The sequence below is a fragment of the Lagopus muta genome, chromosome 16 (genome assembly GCF_023343835.1).
Source record: "Lagopus muta isolate bLagMut1 chromosome 16, bLagMut1 primary, whole genome shotgun sequence".
Taxonomy (NCBI): Eukaryota; Metazoa; Chordata; class Aves; order Galliformes; family Phasianidae; genus Lagopus; species Lagopus muta.
In genome coordinates, this window is record NC_064448.1 from 10,886,777 (window position 1) to 10,910,895 (window position 24,119).

The following is a 24,119-nucleotide window of genomic DNA, read 5'->3' on the forward strand; positions in this document are numbered from 1 at the left end:
GAAGTAGGATGGCCTGTAACCCTTCAGTTCTCCCCCTTTAGCCTTCTTACAAGGGCTTTATTCAGTGTCCCTCTGGTCAAACTACAGGAAGCCAACATTTTAGTAGATAAATTAGTGTTATTTTTAGTGTTATTCTAGCAACAAATCTCAGACTTGTGTTTGGATTCCTAAATTCTCAGCCTCTCAGCATATTACCAAAACCTCGATTATCTAGGGAACCCATTACTGATTCTTTAAAGCATACAGTGTATTAAAAATTCCAAAGAAATGAAGAGGTTTAGCACAATAGCATGAATTTGTTCAAATCCTGACCATCATTTAGGTCTCTGGGGTGCTCTGATAATACAAGTGCATGGAAAGTTGGATATTCAGCTGGGTATAGTTTTCATTTCTGGGAAAATGAAAAAGGATGGATATCCATTCCAGGAGACATTTTTGAAAAAGGCTTGTGATTGATATCATAGTCAAAAAGACTTAAGGCTCTTGGAAAACACTTTATACTTGTCCAGAAACAGTGGTGCTGAAAGGCAGCAATTTTAATAATTTAAAACATTAAGAATATAATCATTTATAATCCACTGGTGTCTTTCTACATGCCTGCGTTCTGAGGGGTTTCAAGCAGATAATACTTACTTGAAAGTCATACAGAAAAAGAACATGACTTAAAAAAAATCTTAAGAAGAGATAATGATTAGTTCAGTAATCTGTTTTGCATATCTTTTGAAAACATTTCCAATGTATCATGTTAGACAGCGGTGTGTGTGTGTGTGTATGAAATAGCTTAAGAGTTCATGAAGGCTGCAAAGGTCATTGAAATCAGGTGAAGCTTTTTTCCATCTGCTATAGGAAATCACATGTTAATGGGCAGAATTAGGTGACCTTTGCAGGAGCCTAGAAATACGTGAAGCTAGTTGAAAATTCTACAGTAAATGAAACAAACAAGATCTCCTGCTAGATGTACGTATTTCTCTGTGTGCAATCTCTTGTTCTGAGAAAATCTTGAATGACTAATAGTTGTTTAAAAGTAGATGTAGAGGAGCCTTATAGAAAGTTTCAAGTTCACTGGACTGACTGTCCTTGCACCCAAATAGAAATACGCTGTGGGCCAGTAAAGGGAACAATCATCAGACATGACTTGCACTTCTTATTGCCACATCATCACTCAGTTAGTTTTGAAGTCTTGCTTGCATTAATATAGGCGAATGATGTGAAGAGACTTGCAATATTTTTATTGTAACAAAAGAAGGCCGTGCTTCTCAGCAGAAGGCTTCATTTCCAGAACGGTTCCCCAATAAGGGTTTTCAGTCTTCCATCTTAGGAATGTTAAGAATAACCATTTAACTTGGATGGCTCAGTAATGAAGGACTGTGGAAATGAAGAGGGTGATGACAGTGCATTCCATTGGGATTTAGTAAACCAGCCTTAAAAAGGGGCTTGAGTTTCTTTGATGTGGTTTTCCATTTCTCTTATAGAATATCCCAAATGTTGTATAGTACCATGTTGTCCCAAACAACAAGGTAGATATCTAATGCTTTCAACAAGTTTCTGTGGCTTGCTTGCTTCCTAACCAAGCACTCTCACTGCTAGTCACTCTTCTTACATGAGAAACAGGTGATTAACTATTACTTAGCAGATGATTACTATTTTAAAATGTTTTTTTTTTTTTTTTAGACTGAAAGAAAAAAAAAATACTTGTTATCAATCCACATATAAAAGATTGGGAGTAAACTTCCTGGCTTTTACAGTTAGCAAAAACGGGATATTACAGGTTTTCTTAACTATGTCAATGTATATTACATATATATATATATATAAAATTATTTTATGTAAATGAACTTTTAAAGCCAGTTTGAGAAATAGCATGCTTTATCAACACAGTGCATGTCAGCAGTATTGTCAAATTACGCCCTAGTCCCCATGAATGAAGATCTAAGCTTGAGGTAACTGATAATGTACTTACAAGTTACTAATTTCTAAATCATTGATGCTTCATGTCAAAACAGTAGCTTAAGATTTGAGAAAGTCAAATAGAAACTTGTTAAATGAGGGGTTTAAAGCAAGTATACTTGTTCTTTTGTTTCTCATCATTACTTTCCTATCTATTAAATATTGTATCAATTTGACAGTACTGGAAATCAGATTCTATTAAATAATTACCCAATTTTAGCGGTACCAGCACGACAGTCCACTGACTTTATCTGAGATATTAAATCAAGTAGTCAAAACCTTTAATGTCATAAACTCTGTGGGACTGGTTGGATGAAAGATTGGCTCAAGCTGGTACAAATTTTTTCAATCACCACTGAATCCTGCAATGTTGATTGCTAAAGCTAGATAAAGATTTAATTTAAATCCAAGGTATTTGGAAGCACACTCATAAAGATCCTACAAGATAGACTTTATGAGGGAACCAGTACGTGGGCATACTGTTTGAATGGATGTTACTGAAAAACTGTTAGTGGGTTTGAGGTACAGTGCTATGGATGGACTGCTTAGGAAAAGGCAATGTGATTGATCTAATTTGAGTTTTAGAACACAATACTGTGAAAATAATGTTGTTGTTGTTTTTTTTTTTTAATAGAAGAAATATGTTAAATGGATGAGTCTGTGACTAACCTGGGCATTATTAACTTTGTGTATACCTTTATACCTTCTGTATGAGACTGATGGTGAGTTAGCTAAAGGCGTGAAGGATAATGCTTGAGATCTGATTTCTTTTCACTGATGCTCATAGAATGGCCAGGATTGGAAGGGACCTCAAGGATCATGAAGCTCCAACCCCCTGCCACACGCAGGGCCACCAACCTCCCCATTTCATACCAGCCCAGGCTGCCCAGGGCCCCATCCAACCCGGCTTTGAACACCTCCAGGGATGGACGGGGCATCCACAGCCTCTCTGGGCAGCTGTTCCAGCACCTCACCACTCTCTCTGTAAAGAACTTCCCCCTGACATCCAACCTAAAAGCAGGGAATGTGCAGTCCATAAGCAGTCACTGACACGCAGTTGGAAGAGGATAAATTAATCAGACTGGAGGAATGAAAACTTTGAAATGTGGTGAAATCGAAATTGGATGTAATTTAGTATTGCAGCGTGTAAGGTCATGCATGTCGGGATTAATTAGATTTTTGCTTTAAGATAGGAAATCAGCTGAAAGTGACAAAAAGCTGCTGGAGCATTAATGAGAGGAGATTGAGGTAAGTCTGAGAGATTTGTCCTAAAATAGGGAACGTATTCCTGTAAGAAAGGATGGTGAAATAAGAATGCCATTAGACAGATAAAAAAATAACTTAATATGGCATATTCTGTACAATTTGGGTACTCCTTTAAAAGAAGGATTAATTCAGGACATTACAAATTCAAAGAAGGGCTATGAGGATTATTGGTAAAATTGACAACTTTCCCTGTGAAAAGACCACATGAGTGTGACTTTATTAATCTGGAAAGACAGAGGCTTGGAAGTCCTCCTCATGAAAATACATAGAAAGAAAAGGAAAATAATAGAACACTCTAAACACTCCAGATTCCTCTTTTTTTTCTAATGGTCACCCCTCCCCGACCAGTCACCAAGGTATGTATTTAGTTACACATCCAGAAGCTTCGTGGGACAGTGGCTTACTGGTCTTGGTGCTTTCCACTGGCTGAGGCAGCTCAGTTTTACTTTTCTCTCATTGTGTAGGTAAATGTAAACTTTGTTCTCCCATCCCCAGCCTGTGCAGGTTTGGGGATACCATTCTCACAACAGTGTTTTTCAATGAGATTTTTCTTTGATGTGGAAACCTCACTCTAGAGCAGCCCTAAAACTTTTGCTGAAGTGAAACAGTGTTTTGTACAAACCTCCTGAGACTTAGAAGTATATTCTCTTTAACAGCATTCTGTCCTCCCTATGGTGCCCTATGATGATGACATCCATTCTGCTGAAGAAGTGTTATGTCAGTTAGCTCTGTGTACAATGTGATTCATTGAGGAGTGGGATCACTGAGGTTGGAGCAGTGTTTTTGGAAGTTAGTGACATAATTATAAGTCAAATCAAATATATTCCATAAATCAGTGTTCCCAGCTGTCCTGCAGTTGAATGCAGATGATTTATGGATATAAAATCTCTCAGAGGAGAAAAAAAAAAAAAAGAGGAAAGGGGAAAGATTTCATTAAAGTAAAATTTGAACTACATAAAGCAATTTGGTATAATCTTTGCATTTGAAACCAAGTCCATCACCTTGATTCTTTTTACTCTTTATGCTAACAAAATGATAACTGCTAGTTAAATATTGCTTTTTAAAGTCCATGTTAATTGTGGTAACAGTTCTGGGAAATTCTATTAGTTTCTGCCACAGATGAGTGTTTTCAGAGGTAGTTAAATAACATCTTTATTCCAACTGGGACCTCATTGTCAGGTTTCTCTTCATTAGATAATCTTAAAATAGCCTTAAACTACTAGAACTGCTGCAATACAGTCAAGTATACCGATTCTTTTCTCCCTGAGAGACAGTTCTTCACAAGGAGAGAAAAAAAATACCGTTGGCTGATAGCCTAGTGAGAAGTCTGCCTTGTCCCAAAGTGCAGAATGTGATTTAAAACAGTTATGCCTCCTGGGTACAGTCCGACAAGCGCTGTCACTTACATGGGAAAACAATATACTGCAATTCCTTTCTCATCACTGAAGTGTCAGATCAGCACATGAGGCAAATGCCATCTGCAAAGATAGTGTCACTGTCCTGTGCTTGTATGGCTTTGCATAAGGGCAAAAATAACCCCATCTCTGTTTCTAGCTATCCCCAGGAAAGTAGTAGCCAGAAGCTGTCAGAGTGCGGTTAAGCCTTAGAAGTCATCACATGCGTGCAGGTTCTGAAGATGGTTGGGCAGATTCAAGGGAGGAGAACAGCTGACTTGAGCGAGGCTTGTTTGAGGCTGGGAAGGGTTTTGAAGAAGATCTGTTGTGTGCTTGTCCTACTTCTGCATCTTTCCCAAGTGACGTCTAGCAGATGTCTGACCTTTGGTCTGACGTGCTTCTGTCACTCTCTTGTTTTGTAAGCTGCATGAAGTGCTCTGCTGTCTTTTCCTTCTGCCAATCTCAGATATGTGCAGGTCAGGTGATTATGATGGGACCCGGGGGATCAACAGAGGTCTGATAGCATACCATGCTTGTTCTCTTAGGCTGAGAAGTGCATGAATAACAAATGGAGATACCTGACTAGCTTGTTTTTGTCACTACCGTGCTTGATGTGATATGCTAAAACTTGCATCTGAAGCCTGAAAGACCTTAAGTTGCATTTTTTAAGAGAATGACCATGGGGCAAACACCAAGAAAGCATTACCTTCATTTCTTACGTTTTGGGCAGTAGTGCCTAAAGCATGGTTGTTAACTGAAATACCAGTGGAATTACAACGTGGTTCTAATTTGATAGGTATATTTAGTACCAATTCATTTGATCAGAAACTGAATCTAATTTCTGAATTAATATTATCATTGTAGTGTTTTGAAGCATTATCTATTTAATGAATCGGATTCCGCACAATTACTTCAAAATTACAGTGTCTGGCATGAAAATGTTATTGAAGAACACTGAGTTTATTAGAATTTTTACACTCAATTTTAACTATATAGCTGAAATCCTTAGGATGACACTTTCATCTCCAAGTATCTGCACTTTCACCTGAGGACACTGGGAATGTATTAAATGTTAATGAGGTTGCCTGTGTCGTCATCTTGTAAAGCGAATGCATGCAGCTGTATGCATAAATACCCTTCCCTGTACCAAAATCAAGTGGGAGAAGAATTTTATAGGGCTTGATGGTGGGTGGATAGAACAATATTGTACAGTAAGTGTTTGTCTAATCCACAGAGAGTGTCGTTTGACCTCTAGTGTAAAGTGTAAAGGGAAATTTATAAGCGAAGGCACTTACTTTCTTAAAGTGATGCTAAGACTCTTTCCAGAACTGGATTTCAGCAAATGAGCTTTTTGTGCACCTGAATTGCACCAGTGAGCCAGGACTATTTCAGTGTAACAGTGGTGAAATGTTTGGCTACAAAGCTTCCAGTGTTTTGTATTGCACACTATGTGGAAAACGTCACGAAATCCTTTTAGGTTACGAAAAGGAAATACTGACATGTTGTGACATATTGTATGTTAAATGCTATTCAGACCAGGTTCTAAATTTGGGTTTTTAGATGCCTTTCACTGGGCCATCTCAGCTGTACCAAGTATGTTTGCACTGCAGCGTGAAGCACAGGTTATAGCTGTGTGCACTTGGGATAAAAAGCTCAGGGTGCCTTGTTTCATGTGTCTCAACTCAATGACATGAGGTTTATATCACGACCAAATATGACAGGAAAGGGTTTATTGTTAGAATTTGGTTGTTCAGTATCTTGAAAAGTAACTGCATTGAGACGTTGTGCCTTTCGTATCTTGGGAAGAGGCGCTTTAAACATTTAATGCTTCCTGGCAGAGTTCAACTTGATGCTATTTTACAGAAATAAGAACTGAGGAATTCAGAAAATCCTCCTTTAGAAATAGATTCCATTTAAAATGTAGCATTCTAGGTTACAGACTCAAAATGGAGAAGATACATCCCAGAAATGGGAGGAAGGCTTTGGATGATGGCATACTTATTTTTTTTCTGTATGTGTGCTACCAATCAAGTTTTATATAATGACAGCACAGCCTGAGCCCACTTTGAAATGAAAAGTGTAGTGAACTTAAAACATTACAAATGAGCCCATTCGTGCAGTTTGGAATTCCTCTAAAATGAAGAATCTGAGCAGACAGCATTGAACTGTTCTCTATCTTTTATTAGCAAATGAGTTTCTGCGTCACAGGACAGAGCAAAAGCTGTTCTCTCCCATAGTGGAACTGCCTCACTATTGCACGGCTGATGGTCATTTTTTTGAGATCACCTTTGATTTGTCACTGGTTGCAGATGTGGCTGCTTCTGAACAGTACTGAGAGGTGAGATGTGCTGTGGTGGCCTCCTTTTTAACAAAGTATGAGCTGCCATTAGAGAGCTGCTTTGTGTTAATGCCCTTAATTTTCTCTGCTTTCCCCTGCTGTCCTTCTCTAATACAGCGTTTAGAAGCCAACAGCTGTGCCTCTGCTAAATGCACGCTCTGGGTCTGGTACTGTAAGTTGAAGATTCATGGCTGTAATTAGAGGGGCACTTTTTGCATTTCTGTTCAAATACTGAAATAGGAAATTTGGTTAAGCAGAAAAGGAGCTCAGTATATTTCCAGGGACTCCTGTGCTGTTAGACAGGGATCTAGTCTTTCCTGGCACCTATCTGTGTTTTGCTCTTTGGACAAAGATATTTGCACTGCAAGCTGAACGTAAGCAAATCTTTCCATGATTCCTGTGTTTACAATGCTGCGGGGGATAACAAGGCTCCTGGTGCTCTTTGCCTTCGCCTTACTATGATTCTGGAAAGCATCCTGGTTATTGCAGTGCGAGTGGTATGCTCAGGATCTTCAAAATGTGTGAAAAATAGAAAATAAATGGACTTAAAAAATAAAAGCAAATGAAAACCATGTAACAGATTATTAACTTTTGATTCTAGCCGATTTTTAGTGCCTTGGCCATCACTCAGCTGACCAGACTTTGCAAGGTCTTTTGTGTAGTCCATCTAGCATTTGACATCCTGCCCCCAGCCTGACTGCAGGGCACCTGAGAACAGAGCAGCTGGCTCGCCACTGCTATTTCAGGGCCTGACTTGTTCCTGACACACTGAATGAAGATCATGATGTAACTGAAAACAGTTTTAAAAACACATCCCCGACTATCCTTGACACTGCACTTTACATGTAAGTTGAAACTGCTGGCAACAAATAAGAAGGTATTCTGTGGACCTCTGTCTGTGGAAGGTATAAACTTGTAGCTGCAAGAATTGGTAGACCTCAATAAAATTTATTTATGCAGCCAAACACTGGGGGTAGCTTCCAATAACCACAAAATTAAATTTAACAATATATGCCAATTGCAAAACTCGTTGCAAGTTATTATCATTGTATTAGCCAATGAGATTCTGTTTTAACAGGTTATATCCATCTTTCTAGATAACTTTCTGGTATTTGACCAATATACAGTTGAGCTATTACATTTTAAATACACCAGCTCAGATATCAAGAAGCAATCTTTGGAGATCTATGCGATGCTGGCTGCAAGCGTGCTTCAGAAGCAATTTAACAAAAAAATCAGTATTGGTCAACAAGAATCAAACTAGGTTGTGGCTCTGGGCAGCCTGGTCTGGTGGTTGGCAACCCTGCATACAGCAGGGGGGTTGAAACTGGATGATCATTGTGGTCCTTTTCAACCCAGGCCATTCTGTGAATCTGTTCAATGAATCTATGGAATTACCGCATTTAGGTTTCTACAAGAAAGCATTTAAACAACTGTTGTTTTTTTTAAAATCACTTGTATGCAGACACGATCTGTAATCAAATTATTATCCCCTTGTCTTTATGCGTGCTGCAGGAAGCTTTCTGTGAGTAGAAAATGGAGCTGTGGTCCCTTGGTTATGCTAGGTGTTAGTGAGGGTTGGCTTTGGAGGTGCTGCGGTGAAGGTTCAGGAAATGTCAGGTGCAAACAGCTTTAGAGAGGTCACTGCAGACTGAATGGTGGGAACTACCATGGAGTTATTTTCTTCACTTGGGAAGAGCATTGAGGTAGTAAAATGCTTCTGAAAAATCTCAGCTTAATTTTGTCTCTAAAAATAATAAAAAGTGATAAAAATGTGTTTAGTTACCTTTGATTGCAAACAGATTGTGTATAACTGCTTTCCTTTTTCACTTTTGTGGCAGTTAATGTGAATTCCTATTCCTAAGCCACTGTCTTCTTGAGTTCTGGCCATGAAGTCTTCAAAGAAAGCATCTCAACTACAAGGAGATCCTGATATTCTATCTTTTGATAGAGTATTTAATTCATCGCCAAGCACAATATGAGTGAATCAATGACTGCTTCTTGTTTGAAGTTCCAACATACTAATTTTAATCTTATTAAAAAAAATAAAATGTTAGAATTCATAATAGAGTAAAGAAAATAAGTCCAAAGAGCTACCTTCAGGCGGCTTTTTTTGCTGCCTGTGTGGATGGGGAAAGTCATAGATATGTAATTTAAATGACTATGCAGCCTGAATATCTAGCTATTCAATGTGACATTACAAAATGCTGAAATAAAGTCAGTCAGTAGGGCGTTCTGACTGATCTAAGACTCCAGTGGAATAACTGATGTAGAATTTGGTCAAAATGTACAATACACGTAACATTAGATAAACCCTGTTCAGATTTACAGAATAACTAGAGCCAGCGATTTTCATATGCTGGAAGGAAAGAAAAGCAGCATTACTAAATGTTGAAAATTAATTTTGGAATGTAAAACAGTATTATTTTAGGTGGAAAAAGCTGGTCCTCTAACTTAAAAAGCAGAAATTGGAGCCAAGTAAAACCTGGTTATATTTATGGTACAAAAATAAAGGCAAGTAAGTGCTATGAATTTGCATTTTAAAAAAAGGAATCTTAATTTTATCATACTGTGAATAGCACAGGAGCCTCCTACAGGAGTGGAAAGCTACCTGACTAATGAATTAAAAAGATATGATTAACTGGAAGTATAACAAAAGCCACTGGGGAACATCTATTTAAGAATGTTTCATGATTTTGAAAACCTGTGTTAATCTTGCAAGTTTAATTACGTGAGGATGGGCTAGCCTGAAAACTTCATGCGAGTTAATCCTGGTGTTCCAGCAGCCTGAAGCTAAGCTTAATTTGCAAAGCCTGGATTCCTTGAGAAGCAACTCGAGTGCTGCGCTGGGTTAACTGACTTGGTTCTGTAGCTTAAAACCAAAAACAACAATGAAATTGTAAAGGTGTGTGTATTTAAAGCAGTTAAATGTTACAATTCAAGTTAGTGAAGTACTGACAGCTGAGTGATGAGAAGGAAAAAGGTGCTCTTGCTGCTAAACACAGAACACATTCTGGCAAGTGGAGTTAGGTTGATTCGTACTTGATTTGGACATTATCAATTTAAACAAATGACATTTAGTGTTGGTTTTACTCCTAGGATACTTTAAAAGGGATTTCACTAATCCTTAGTAGAAGATGAGGAGCAGAATTAAAAAGGAATGTATGAACTGGTCTGAGGTTGAAATTATGAGGAACGTGGGAAACTTCTGCAAAGAATAAATTTAAGAATGAAAACGTAGCATAACCCAACAAGTCCAGAAAATACAGTTTTTAAATGCTTGTTCCATATGGAACAGAAATCCACTCACGCTCTCCCACCTGCTCCTGTCCCTACCTGCATCATCAAAAAGATCTGATTGTCATGGGATGGAATGTGAAAAAGGAATGAAATTTAGTCAAATGCAACAAGAATAGCCCATACCTAAGATGGGCAACTGTTCACTGCATCTCAAAAATCTAGCACCTTCTAGAGTAGATAAAACCTCCCTTGCCCACATCTAAACCAACTAATACCATGTGTTAAAAGTAAGATGGAAAGGAAGTCAGTGGATCTCCCCTGTGGCAGATGAATCATCCCATGACAGTGAGGACTGATAGAGGCTGCAGAGAATCAACAAGTCATTGTACTTGTAGGGGAAATGAAAGGAATGTGTTTGAAGCACTGGAGAAATCATTGATGTTTCCTCCTGAAGCCCAAAATATCTGGATACCTTGAGAAATGCACTTCTGTCGACACAAGAGTTTGATGGGTAAATGTGGATTTGTGTTTCATGATTGTGTCTGAATTTCTGCTAGATGTGAACTCAAGCAACTGACATAAGAAAAAGATGTTACAAATACCTTTCATTGGAGTTTATACCTTATCATATGCTGGGGAATCTACTCCTTAATTTCTCCTCTCATAGATCCTCAGGTGACTGAGGGACAAAACCTTACCAGAGCTGTCCCTGAATCTTAAAGAGTAGCATCTTCCTCTTCCTCATATTCTGAATAAATGCACTGAACACGTGGTAAGTCTTGACGTGGTAAAGGCAACTTTTCTCTTTGCAAAAACCTTTTTTCTTGAAAACCTGGTAATACAGAAGTAGTTTAGGAAAATAAGGAAGTACTGGTTGAAATTAACCAGTTACAGCAGTAGATTGATAAGATGGCAGAAGGATGATTTACTGAGCAATGTGATAGCCTTTCTGAAAATTCCTACCCTGTACTATGCAGATACACAAAGCATGTCATTTCTAGGCTGTTATGTGTGAAACTAATGATGACTGAGGTGACAAGCACCTTCTGCCTTGTCCTTCTCTTTGGCGTGATGCCTGTTGAGAGCTGAGGTCATTGGACAGTGCTCATCAGAAATAGGAATGGGCTGTAGAATTTGGATCTGATCTCCAGTTCAGCTTAGCATTTCTGGTTGGTTGTACGTGTATTTCTGATGCCTTCTGCATCAACCTTTCTGGATGGAGCAGAAGGCCTATGAAGTTGTAACTACTGCTCCTGATGGAAGAAAACTCAATAGCCCTTGAAAAGATTTACCCTGTCATAAGTGAAGTGACTCAACACAAAGTTGAAATGCATGCTTGTTCTCCTCTCCTTCCCAGTAACAACATGGAACAAATTTTTTCAAGGTTATACTGCGTGAAGTCTGCATTCTGAAAAATTTGTTATAAATGGATTGTTGTAAGACAAATCGTGTAGAATAAATTGTTTTCCTAAGGAGCCAAATGCAGCTCTTTCAGTGAAGTACAGACAAAAATTATTGATCAGAGAGCGTTTGGTTTTGCTTTTATTTCTGGAGTTTTCAATTCATAAGCACTATCTCATTCTATGACCATTTGTTTCTTCCTGTACTCTCTTCATGTTTTGTTAGGCTATGAGGTTCTGAACTAAATAAATAGATTTCAACGCATTTTCAGAAAAGGTATTCCAGGGAAAAAGCATTGGTTGGAATTATGTGTGCTGTTATAATTTCTATCCCAAAAGAAAAGGCCTGGAAGAGGACAAATGGAACTGTTGAGGTTCTTGCTCTGTTCCCCCCTCCCCACCCTGAGAATGTTGTAAATGCCTGATCAAACTATCTGAGGATGTGTTATTTTCTGTCTGTATCTAAAAACACAGGATAAACAATGGGGCTTCTCCCATTAGTACATTTCTTTATCCCTCTTTAGAAGGGATTGTTTTTTATCTAGTGAGTCTGTGAGAGTCTGACATTGGATGACTTTATAAAACATTCTACTAATTGGATTTGTTAAAATAAATAAATCAAACGCTAATTGGAACGTGCCCTGCCATTATTTTTGCTTACTGAATTAGATATAATGGCGTGAAGTCCTTTTTATCATATTTGTGCACTTATTTAAACACCCCCCTGGCGCACACTTCTGCAAATTCAATTATATATTCAAAGGAGGCATTCAATTTATGCAAGGCTGGTTTACATTTAATCCGGGGGCAAGACTCAGTAACTGATGATAGGTCTGCTCAAGATTAATTAGCATCACTCAGATGAGCAGTGGCATTGTTACAAGCCTGCAGTGTAAAACAAGGGATATTTTATCTGTCCTGTGTGAGCTGTTATTTGCTTCAATATGACCCTTTTCAGGGAGGGAACGACTTCATCCTTGTTTGGCTTTCATTTTGTGAAAAGAGATGGTCAACACCGCATGCATTATCTTAGCAGTAGCAGAGCCATCTCAATTTCCTTTCCTCTTGCCCTACTTAGCAATGGTATTCTTCACTTAATTTTTAGCTGATTAATGGAAAGATTCTAGTTTGCATCCTGAAATCCTTAGCCCTCTTAATAATTAACGAACACACCAAGACTCCATTTTGGTTGGCATGCAAATGCTTTACTTTTCCTCTAAGCTGCTTTGTGATGCTGTGGGTAGAACTGTGACGTGCAAACCTAGTATCTAAATTTACAGCCTGATATCTTTTATTGTGAATTATTTTCTCTCTGTTAATGAATATCCCTGTTCTGTGTCAAGCAGTTAAGTTTCAGCGATGGATGATTTTGTATTAAGATGGACCTTATCTTTGTGGTTTTTCTTCCCTTGTTATGTTCCTGCATAGCTGAAGCTTTTAGGTATCCATATATGTGATGTCTTAGGAAACAGTAAATATTAAGCTTGTGCTGCTATTTGTGAAAGGAACTCATCTGCAGGTTTTAGCTTGCTGTACTGTTTTGGAGTCATCGCTATCCTTACTAAAGCGGGTATTTACAGTCCCATAATTACATTTTTGTTTAGAATGAAATTAACCAGTGGGGAGTAATTGAATTTCCAAGGATCTGGTGGCAAGATGCTCGTGTGGCAGAGGGGATGGCTCCATCCTAGCACGTTAGCACCTGTGCAAGAGCAGTTAAACAGCACACATGCCTTCAGCTTGCTTGGGAGCTTATGGTCCACACACACACACACACACACTTGTGTGTACTCAGACCCTGCTGCAGCCTGGGCAGGGTGCCACAGGCAGCAGGGTGCTGCTGAGTACTGGTGGCACAGATGGGTCTGCAACTGCCCAAAACAGCTTCAGGGAGGTGAGGGGAATGCTCCCATTTGACCTGGGGGCCATACGTATGGTTTAAAGCAGAGTTTGGTGCTTAAAAGATCAGCAGTGGGTGTCTGGCAGCGGGGCACCTCTGGGAGGAGAAGGCAGGGCTGTGCTGGGCTGGGCACGGTTGCTTCTGCAGGGCACAGATTGTTGGAGAAAGGGCAAAAACGTGAGAAACAGTGCTGTGCACACCAGCGTCAGTAGAGAAGAAGAGCACGAGTGGATGTTGGATTTCTCAGGTAGAGCAGGGTGGGGTATGGAAGGCTGCTTTTGGTTGCCTGTTGCAGCCACGTTGCGTTGCCATGTTTGTCTTCTGCCAACTAAGGCCATCAGCAACGTGTATTGTAGATATGAGCAAAAAGCGCTTAAAATTCTGCAGTATTTCAAGTTGTGTGATTCTTTGCCTGCACTTACTGAAGTCTTTCCTGTTTAATAATATGGTATATGCCGTATTTTAATGGTGATAACAGAGTTGATGGCTTTCTTGCTCACAAGCGATCATGGCTGTGTCCCACCTGGGTCCACTCTTAGTTCTTGTCTCTTTTGTCACTCTCTAGTAAAAAGCTGACAGGTGCTTTCCTCTCCTTGATCACCCAGACTGAGCCGTTCTGTGCTCCCTGAGCAGCCACTGCTTATCCAAGCCTTGAGAATCGACTCCAATGTTTTTTTCCCTCTCCTCATTTCCTGCAAATTCACCTCTCCAAATTCCAATTCTGTTGCTTCCAGTAAATTAATCCATCTGGTTTATTGCCTTGTCACTTTGCATTTGGTGGTTCCTACTCTAACTTTTCTTTCTTTAGAAATGTAGATGTGTTGCAGCTGCTTTTAAGGCTCTCCACAGTTTATCCTTTCTTATCCAATCTTACTACAAGGGTTAGTCTTGAATGTCACACAAGACGCTTTCAAGCTTCCTAAGGTGTTGTCTCTTATCAGTGGAAACTCCCAATTAATTTCTGGAAGCTCTCACTACCCTTGTTCAGCTTGTTCTCCAACTTCACCTGCCTCTGCGTACATAAAACAACCTATTTAGCTAATTGTATCTATACATCAGCAATTACATTCCCTGTTAAATAAGGACTGCTACCCTGTGTTTTGTTGTCGTCTCATTTTGCTTCTGAGACTTTATATCAGCACCTGCATAATTTTCTCTGTGCACGAGTCCTCATGCAATTGTCTGGCTTGATCAGAGTATTTATTTCCAAGAAGTAGCTGAGAGACAGCACCGCTTGTTGTGCTCTGTAGTGTGCCGTAGAGAGGTGGTGTGTAAATGGAATGTGTCTGAAGTCCTCCTGCTAGAGTGAATCTATCAAGACTAGAATGCCCTGCGTGGAGACTGAGAGCAGAGTATTTGATATCATCTCTTGTAGCAGCTCACTACGAAAAAGGTGACTTTCAGTTGCATTGCATGCTCCTCACAGGCAATCCAGAACACCTGTTTTTCGTTAGACATTTTAATGAGCACATTTAATATTTTAAACTTGAACTCTTTCACCTAAATCAAATTAAAACTTTAGGGAAACAGCTGAAGTGCAGTCCTGCTCATTTTGACAGCTCTGAAAGCCTCACAAGCGCTGTAAATTTAAAGCAAAAAATACTTCTAAAATTTGTAGAAAATACATTTGCAAGGTCTCTACTGAAGCAGGCAAGGCTGGCAGGGTCATGAAATCTGCTGTACTCAGAACTGTTTATACTAAAATTACACAACGTAACAATATTAGGACAAGCTTAATCTTTACATTTTTCTTTAACAGCACTGAGTATGGTCAGGTACTCTATCCAACAAATCCTTCAAGCTTATATGCTTAAATGGAAATAATTTGTGTGAAGTTTCATGGGAATTTTTAGAAAACCAGTTGTGGTTGGAATGCACATTAAATCCTTGAGCAGAATAGGGTTTTGTGAGGAATTTCATAGGGACTGAGATGGGTTTGGGTTTTGTTGGGAGCCAGAGGGAAAAGATATACACAAAAACTAAAGAATGCCTAAATGATCCACTGTTGGGTAACTGTTATTGAATGGAAACCACTTGTGTACTTGCTATTTATTGTGCATGTGTAGAGAATGCAGCCTGTGGGAAGGTAAAGAGCTGGGAACGTCTCTCTGCATATAACTCTGATTCGTGTCAGGAGCAATTGGCAGTTTGGCTGGAAAGGCAAGATCATGTAGCCCTGAGCACTGCTCAGTCCTTGCAGCTCCAGAAGTGTTAGATATGTCCAGCTGACTTTGGAGTACTAGTAACTGCAGAGAAATTTCTCCTTGCTTCTGTAAGAGAAAACAAAAGCAGGGCAGTGACACTGTTGTCATAATTAAGGTCAAAACTCAAGCACCCAATCTACCTGATGTAATAGATCCAGTACTGCAATATGTTTGGCAAACCAAGTTGGGTGGATGTGAGGAATGAGGCAATGGAAGAGTGGTTCAGCAGGGTAGTAACAATCTGCTAACACTAAATGAAGACTAAACTAGTTGAATTGGTTTGCCTCACACACGTCCATATTGAGATATATTTTTTTCTTGATTCATAAGTGTTCAGACAGCTGCCAGGTGATAGTTAATCACTTTCAAGTATTTCAGGAATTGCAGTAGGAAAGATCACTGGAAGGTGTGAATGTTAGTTTCCATCCACTTCTTGTTGTTCTCCTTTTGTAGAGAAATTAAAGGCTTGCACTCAGAGGTCCAGTTCTGAAAAACCTGGAGAAGTAGATACGTGTCACATAGAACTTTGTGGTTATTAAGCATAAGAGATGGTTGCAAGGAAGGATGCGCCTTCTATAGGTGCAACCCAACCCAGTGTAATTTGAATCTTAAAAGTGAAATCAAGCAAGTATCGCTGTAGTATAGTGATACTTTGCTTGTCTTTGCCATTTGGGTTCTTTCTCCCTCTTTTTTTTCTTTTTTAAATATCTGACCTAGAGGTTTCTGTAAATATCAGCACTGGGACCCAAATGCACGTGCTTATTATGTGCAATTGTGAAAATGTTAAGCAAATAGGTTGAAACAAAGGGAGCTGAGAGAGGAGAAGAGTAGCAATGAGAGAAGAAAGACTTCTAAGAGATACAGAAAGTTGAAAATTCAAAATATTTTCTGGATATCTTTTCTGCTCTCTGAAATATAATATGCAGGATTTTTTTTTTTTTCCAAGTTCCTCTGTAAACCTAGGAATGAGAAATTAAATGATTTTAGTATAATGATTATATGTAATTAATGCAGGAATGCATGCATTTTTCTTGTTTCTAGGTGGTTGTTCCTTTGATGAGCACTACAGTAATTGTGGTTATAGTGTGGCCTTGGGAACCAATGGATTTACCTGGGAGCAGATCAATACCTGGGAAAAGCCAACGATGGATCCTGCAGTCCCAACTGGTAAGTAAGAAGCCTCTGCAGCAGCAGAGGTATTACTCTTTGTGAGGATCAGCTGTTAGCCCTGTACAGATTACTGACATACATTGTGAACATATAATAATACTGTACTCTTTTCAGCATTCTCTGAAGAGCTCACAGTAATGAAAATTTCCAATGGTTTTATTTCTTACTGGAAATTAACATTATATTGTTGGTGTATATATGGCATAGATTCTACGGAATGCTCCGTTCACCTTGAGGAAAAGCACGTTTTAAGAAAAGGCACTAAATTTTTCTAAAAGCCATTGTTTGTGCTTTTTGGCAATTGAAATAGCTGAAGGCCCTGCTCTAAAGCAATTGACACAATGGCAAACAGAACTGGCCAGCCAACTTGACTGCAGTCATGAAGTATTTGTTCCAGTTAATTGATTGCACTCTGACAAGCATGAACTACTTGGCAGAATTAACATCTTGTGTTGTTGCAGGGGTATTTTTATGCCTCTAAATTATTGGGCTAAGAAACATGAAATTGCTAGGTGCCTGTTAAGGGAAGCAGGCAGAGCTGATGTAAGAATAGTTTCCTGCTGTAGCCATGGATAGACAGGCTGGTGTTCGTCCCTGCATGTTAAATCTGTTAATAGAAACAAAACCACAAGATAGCTGCTTGTTTGTTTGTTTGTTTTAATTACAGCCTAAATTGGAAGCTGTTAGTGACAGGATCTTTCAAAGTGTGACACGTGGGACTACTTGTTTTGGCTCTGGTATCCCAAAAGCTAATTCTGAAAGTTACTTCTCTGGTCTTGTCTGTATGAATGCATTTCATCATTCTGAATGTGTTGACTTTTTCATAAGGGCAGTTTTATTTCTACAGCTCCTCAGCTTCAGTTCTTGTGTGTCACACTCCCTGTTTGTAGTAGACCTAACTAGAGAGACATGGCAGATATTTGAAATTACAGATCTCAGAATGATCTGAAGGAATAGGAACGTAGATAGCTGTGATGCCATCTGGAAGGCAAGGAATTAATGGGAGGGCTTGTACTGGAAAAGTTCAGTACTTTGCTAACTCTGAATGTGAAGGAAAATCTATCTTCCTGCCTTCCATCTGAAAGTGTTTTATCATCTGAAGATGCTGGATCTGTGGAGAAATTGATAGACAATCAACGGGCTGGAATGGCAAACAAACCCCAGAATAGCACAGCGTGTTTCTTAACAAGGCTTTCAGAATTGTTCTTCCCAAAACAAAGTAGATAGAGATATGTATGGTCTTTTCTCTTAATGCTGTGTTCCGTGTTATCAGGTAGCACTAATAGCTAGATCTATAAAGGTTGGAGCAGCTGCAAAGTAACGGCATCAACAACAAAAAAAGCAACATAAAAGTGCAGAAATCTGAGTTGTATTAATTATATGTATATATTATTATATTGTATATGGAAGAGGAAAGATTCTAACAACTTGTAGTGTGCTGATGATGAAATATTATTTAAAGAGACCTTAAGGAGTATGAGGGGGAATGATAAAGTGCTTTGCTTTACTAATTGATGTCTCAGTACTAGTCACAGAGAACAGGAGGTCAAATCATTAGGTTGGAAAAGAAGGCTGACCACAGCAAATGTGTACAGAACACATTTCTCCAGTAACAAAAATATGTTTTCAAAAGCTGTCCAAATGATGCTAACCTTGAGGTAAATTATGGTGTTCAATTAAACTGCCTCAAGCTTGCGGAGATGCTAGAGCTATTATTGGGAGTCTGTATTGCTGGATGGAATCTTAATGCATGTGTTTTTTGGTTACTCACTGAGAGTCTGTTTTGTAAGAATAAAGGATTACTTAAAATTCATCTAGTGGCAAAGCCAGCCAAATAAACTGATGAAACAGTTCCACTCCTACAATCAGAGACATCTTTAGAGCCAGAGTACTAGAACATTTGGTGATTGACTTTCTAATCCATTTAGTTTTTCCAAAGCAGCTGAAGCAGCATGGTGCAAATCCATCGGGTTGCAAGGGTGTCAGAGGTGGTAAAAGTGTTTGGAATAAGCAACTTCCAACTTCTGGTGGCCAACTGTAGGCAGGAAATCACTTTTAGCATGGGCAGAAGCAACAGGGGCGCAAGAATGCATAGAGGTCTGAGGATGCAAGCAGTAATGCGTGTTTTCTTGAACAAGATGCTGTTTTAGACACTACACAGTTCTTGTGTGACTGGAATCAGATTAAAATACTGTATTGTGAAAATGGTAAAATGTGTGAGCAGGCATTAAATTGGTTCCATGATCCTGAATAAGTCTGCAGCGCAACCTGCTGGGAAATGTTGGCAGAAAAGTGCGGCCTCACCCCATCCTGGTCAGCCCACATTAACGTTACTGTCCGAGCTATTTCCTTGTTCAAAATGTCAGCTTTCATAAGCACCAGCATGTCCCTTTGAATTCAACCAAGCCACAGAATTCCATCCTCCTGAATACTAATGATAACATCTAGTGCTTTTTACAGTCCTTTTCATCGTTAGATCTCAGAGTGCTCTTCAGAGGAGGTCAGTATCATGAATGAGAGCCTGAGTTTGTAGTACTGTGTAATTCTCTGCTGAGACACTGCTGCAAAGGTCTCTGCTCAGGGATGGCTTCCTATTTTTATTTTTATTTATATATTTTTTTGGAATTAAAATGCACTCCTCAAAGGGAAAAAAAAACCAAAAGCGCACAATTAAACTGCTCTATTAGCCATGTAAAAGTTTGTAGGCAATTTGTTTTACATCATTGCTAGCAAATAAACTGTTTTTCATGAATTTTGTGGTTAATTCCTTCGGGCTGGAAACTGTGTTAATTGGGGGATTAAGAAACAGATGTTTGTTGTTTCAAATAAATGTTTCAGAAACCTGAAATAAATGAATTCTAGGTATCCAATGCCCAGACTTTGGTGCAACTCTTTCCACCTCCTTGCATGATAGCAGGAGCGATTATAACAGAATATTCCATAACAGATGGGTGTTTACTTAAGCCTGAATTATCCTCAGTGATGAGTATTCTACAGCCTCTGGGCTACTTGTTCCACTCTTTGAGTTATAAAGGTTCTCAGTACTCATCTTCCATTTTCCCTTTTATGGCTTAATCTCATTATTTTTTTCTCCATCTATGACTAGGAAGAATAATCAGTTGTTGCTCTCTTTTATGATCTCTTACATAGCTATGTACAGTTAAGTCTTTGTTTCCCAGGACTAAGTATGACCCAGTGCTTTTAACCTTTTTGAATTCAGAATGTTTTGTTTCCCTCTCTCTACTTCATGCCTTCAGTCATTACCTTCTTACCTTTTTTGGGTATTTGCCTAAAGCTCTCGTAGCAAGCTGGGATTTGAAACTCTGCATGACAGTCCAGGCAGGATGCATGGCTCTAATTCTCTTCCAGAAGTTTAGACTACAGCAAGTAGTTATGTCCTGCTCCTTGTATTTCCTTCATGCAGTTTTTATTCCTCTTTTTTTTTTCCCCATTAGTAACCTGTCTTTATGTGCTTATGTATTAGATGATTTGAGATGAACGTGGGGTTCTAGTTTGTGTTGAATCACAGAAAATACTTCCTTGGTGGTAAAAGGGCCTGAGCTTGTGTGTATTTCAGAGGCAAAAGCTTGGTTCGTAGAACAAGTTCTTGTACTGTGTTAAAACTAGCATTGGAAAAATACTGGCTTTACTTTTCATGTTATAACACTGCAGCATTCCAGGAGCCCTGCACCTGCCTACCATTGCAGCATTTGTGAGAATATATTAATAATGGAAGTATTTAACATTTAGCATTTGCACGTTCAAAGTATTTTACTGGCTTTTTCTAATTAACTCCAATGGAGACCTAAGTGGGCTGACTAGACTGGAGCAATTACTTTAATTGTGTTAAATACGGTTGTCCTCTGAATGCAGAGCTGTGGTGCAATGTGCCTTTGTGCAGCAGTGTCTGCCAGTGTTACACTGACTGTTCATCTCCTGGTTGGTTGTGTGAAGTTTCCCTGTTCCATGATAGCAGAAAGCAGTCGGCACACAGCAGTTGAATGTCTGGCCTCATCTTCCTGACTGCTGATTTCCCTTCGTTTATACAAATTGGCACTTTGTGCTAATTTGCTTTGTGTGTATGCGTGTATATACATAGTTATCTTTCTGTAAAGATACACAATATCACTGCTGTTTTGGGCTGAATCAAGTAGACATCCTGTTTGTCTAAGAAGCAAATTTAGATGAGCTTAGAGATGAGCGAAATGTTTAGAAGAAATTAGAGCATTCAGAATTAGCACTGTAGCAGTTGTGTGTTCCTTGGCGAGTGCAGGTTGCTTAGCTTTCCTCACTTCATAAAAATTTCACCAATTTTCCACAAAGAAACAGAGCCCATTAACAGTCAACAGTATTTTCATGCATTGTTACCTAAGGGTTGAACTTGCTTGAAATGTGTAACTCACAGTTTGGAAGCTGCAAATAGTTGTGGGAAATGCCATGAATACATGATTTTATGGGTTTCCTTGTGTGTATTTGATAAGTGTTATCAAATAACTGATAAATAGTGTTGCACTGCAGATTAGGAAGTGTGCATGTATTGCATTTAAACTTTTGCTGTTTACATTTGAGCTAAAGCATTTTAACTGTTTTACAGTGCTTCGGGAGACAGAGTAGGTTAGTACCAAGTGACTGTCAGCTGCCCTGTCGATTGAAACCCTAATGGCAAGTGCAGCATTGAGATGAGCTGTTCACTCTTCAGAGACACAGTGAGCATTTGTCCTGTATCTGTCCTCACACGAATTTGGAGAAGGGCTCCGAGCTGAATCCTCATAATGGTAGATGTTTTGAGATAATGGTAAGGTTAAGACATGAACATGTTCTGAGTACTTTCTTGTGTGAGTCCATATTGCATGGCACAATGGAATGAACATAGCTTGAGAGGTGTTTGGTGTTCGAATCGCATTGATCCCTCGAACATGTAGCAGATTTATTCTTTCCTCTTGCAGCAGAGATAAGGGATGGGGCTCTTCTCTCATCTAATTGGGCGTGTACTTTTGTTCCAGTAGCTGGAGGGCTCACTAAGCTTCTCACTGAAAGAACAGAAGGGTTATCATCATTAGCGTTGCTTCACGAAATAACCATTTAGCAAGTGAACATCATAGGCATGATGTATATCTGAATACCAGATGGCTAAATTCTACTTGGAATCCACTGAACTGAGTGAAGTTTTATGTTTCCCTAATAGGCCAAATGCTTTCCTGTGTCACCTTCTTCTTTGCAGTGAGTGGCACTGAGAACTTAGTGTGAATGAATAATTATGGAACAGCTTTCCTTGAAGATGATAAACTCCATCTATGCCCACATTGAAGATTGACAGGATTGTTCAGTTTCATTCAGAGAGGACTGATGTGCAGTTAGTGTTAGCCCCCCCAAAGAACAGGGAACCTCTGTGCACAGGTCAGGCATTTCTTTTTTTTTCCTTCAAAGCTGGAATGAGCACCAACATGAGTTAGACTCAGCTTTTTAAGTTTGAAAGGCAATGCAATAAAATTAACATTTTCCTGTGTCTGAGTGGATTAATACTTGCTTACAAGAAAATAAACAAACTTGTTAAAGGAATAAATTAAAATCCAACTGTGTATGTGATGAATCATGATCCAATTTTGTCTGAGAGGGGAGAAGGAAAATTGGCTCAGCTGTCTGTGTATTGTTTCTCAAAAAAATATTTTTTGTAGGGGAAATTACTAAGAATGAGTGAAATACGTTTCTCCCCACTCTTTGACTTCCACAGAAATAAACAGATTAGGCTGGGGATGGGTACTGAACTCAAAGTAATTTCTCAGCTTTTAAGGTCTGAGCAAAAAAGGGATCTGTGGAGACTTTCCGTAGCGCATTTTAATTTTGCTCTTTACCATCTCGCTTAGTGTCAGTATTTTGGGGTTGGCTTTCATAGTAGCAGTAGTAAATAATTCTTCTCAATTTTCAGAATTTCGTCACTAATTTACACTGACTTGAGTTTGCGGGCATGGTTTACATCTTTTTCCTGATCTTATTTTGGTAAGTGTACATAAGAATGCGTAGACCTAGGAAAATAAATGATTTTAGAACTATTTATGGATACAGCTTTGGGATGGACAGAATCTTGTAAACAACTAGAGGGAGCTTATTTTGAACTGTACCTTTTAAATTGCTCACTCTTACACTATCAATTGGGTCTCCCCAGAAGCCATTACTCTAACTGATTCCTTAATAGCTGTTTGCAGCCCAGTATTAGTATTTATTTTCTCTCAGAGGAATGTATTGTCATCCATATTTTTTTATTTTCTCTAGTCTAGGTTATCTGTAAGTAAATCATACCTGCATTAGTATATAATTTGCTTTTCAGCCAAGGAAAACTAGCAATGGAGACCATGAGCAATTGCTTCTGTTGCACACAATTGCTTTCAGAAAGGTAACTCCAAGCAATTAGCCTTGAGGGTGATTCGTACCACAGATTTGATTTCTATCTGGTGTTCCATTCTAATGCCAATCTGGGGGTAGACCTACTGATTTTGGGTGGACCATAAATAGTAATGAATTAAAGTACTTGTGAAATTACAGACTTGTAAAGTCATAATCTTGCACTGAAAAAAAATAAGCATAAGTTAGTCAACTATTCTATGATGTTATATGCAGGAGAAATTGATTTAATTAAGAACACTTACCTCCCCAGAGGCTCCTTTCTGAAGGAAATTACATCCTGGTTATTAATGTTTTGTCATTTGTATCATAAATGTGAAATAGCACATTTATGCACCAGTGTGAGAAGTCAGAAGAAGGATGCTTCTGTGTAGATGGCACTTTGGTACTGTAATCTTGCTTAGCAAGGGAGAGCAGTTTTTTTCTGAACATGCACAGTATAAAGATAGATCAAAGAAGATGGAAAGAATGGCTTCTCAGAAGGCCTTTTAATGACCCTGAAGGAACCATGTAGGGAAGGCATGTAGTTACTGCACCTTGATGTGTTAAATGGTATGTTTGAACTGTTGTCTATTTCTGATCCTTTTCAGTGGAAACTGTCAGAAGTGGGACTGTTTGTGAGTGTCAGCATTTCACCATTAGAGAGACCATGACACTTCCAAAGCACTGCCATGACATCATTCAGCATCACACTAGGATGACAAGAAAGCCATCATTGTACATATTTGCATTCCATGGTTTCAGGCATATTCATTTTTCCCAGAACCTGTTGGCTCTAACAGGAACTGATGCTTTTCAGCATCTTAGATTAGGAAAAATGCAGACTCCTAGGGCATGCTGTCCAGGTGCCAACGGGCAGAC

The 24,119-nt window shown here is 39.0% G+C and overlaps 1 protein-coding gene across 11 annotated transcripts in view; it reads left to right on the top strand.

The window, feature by feature from the left end:
• Positions 1–24,119, top strand: part of PTPRT (protein tyrosine phosphatase receptor type T) — a 425,958-nt gene that overhangs the window by 93,219 nt on the left and 308,620 nt on the right. For all 11 annotated transcript variants that reach the window (XM_048963311.1, XM_048963312.1, XM_048963316.1 and 8 more), the window contains exon 2: positions 16,731–16,856. In XM_048963311.1, the coding sequence (XP_048819268.1) occupies positions 16,731–16,856 (126 nt within the window). The remainder of the gene's footprint in view (positions 1–16,730; positions 16,857–24,119) is intronic.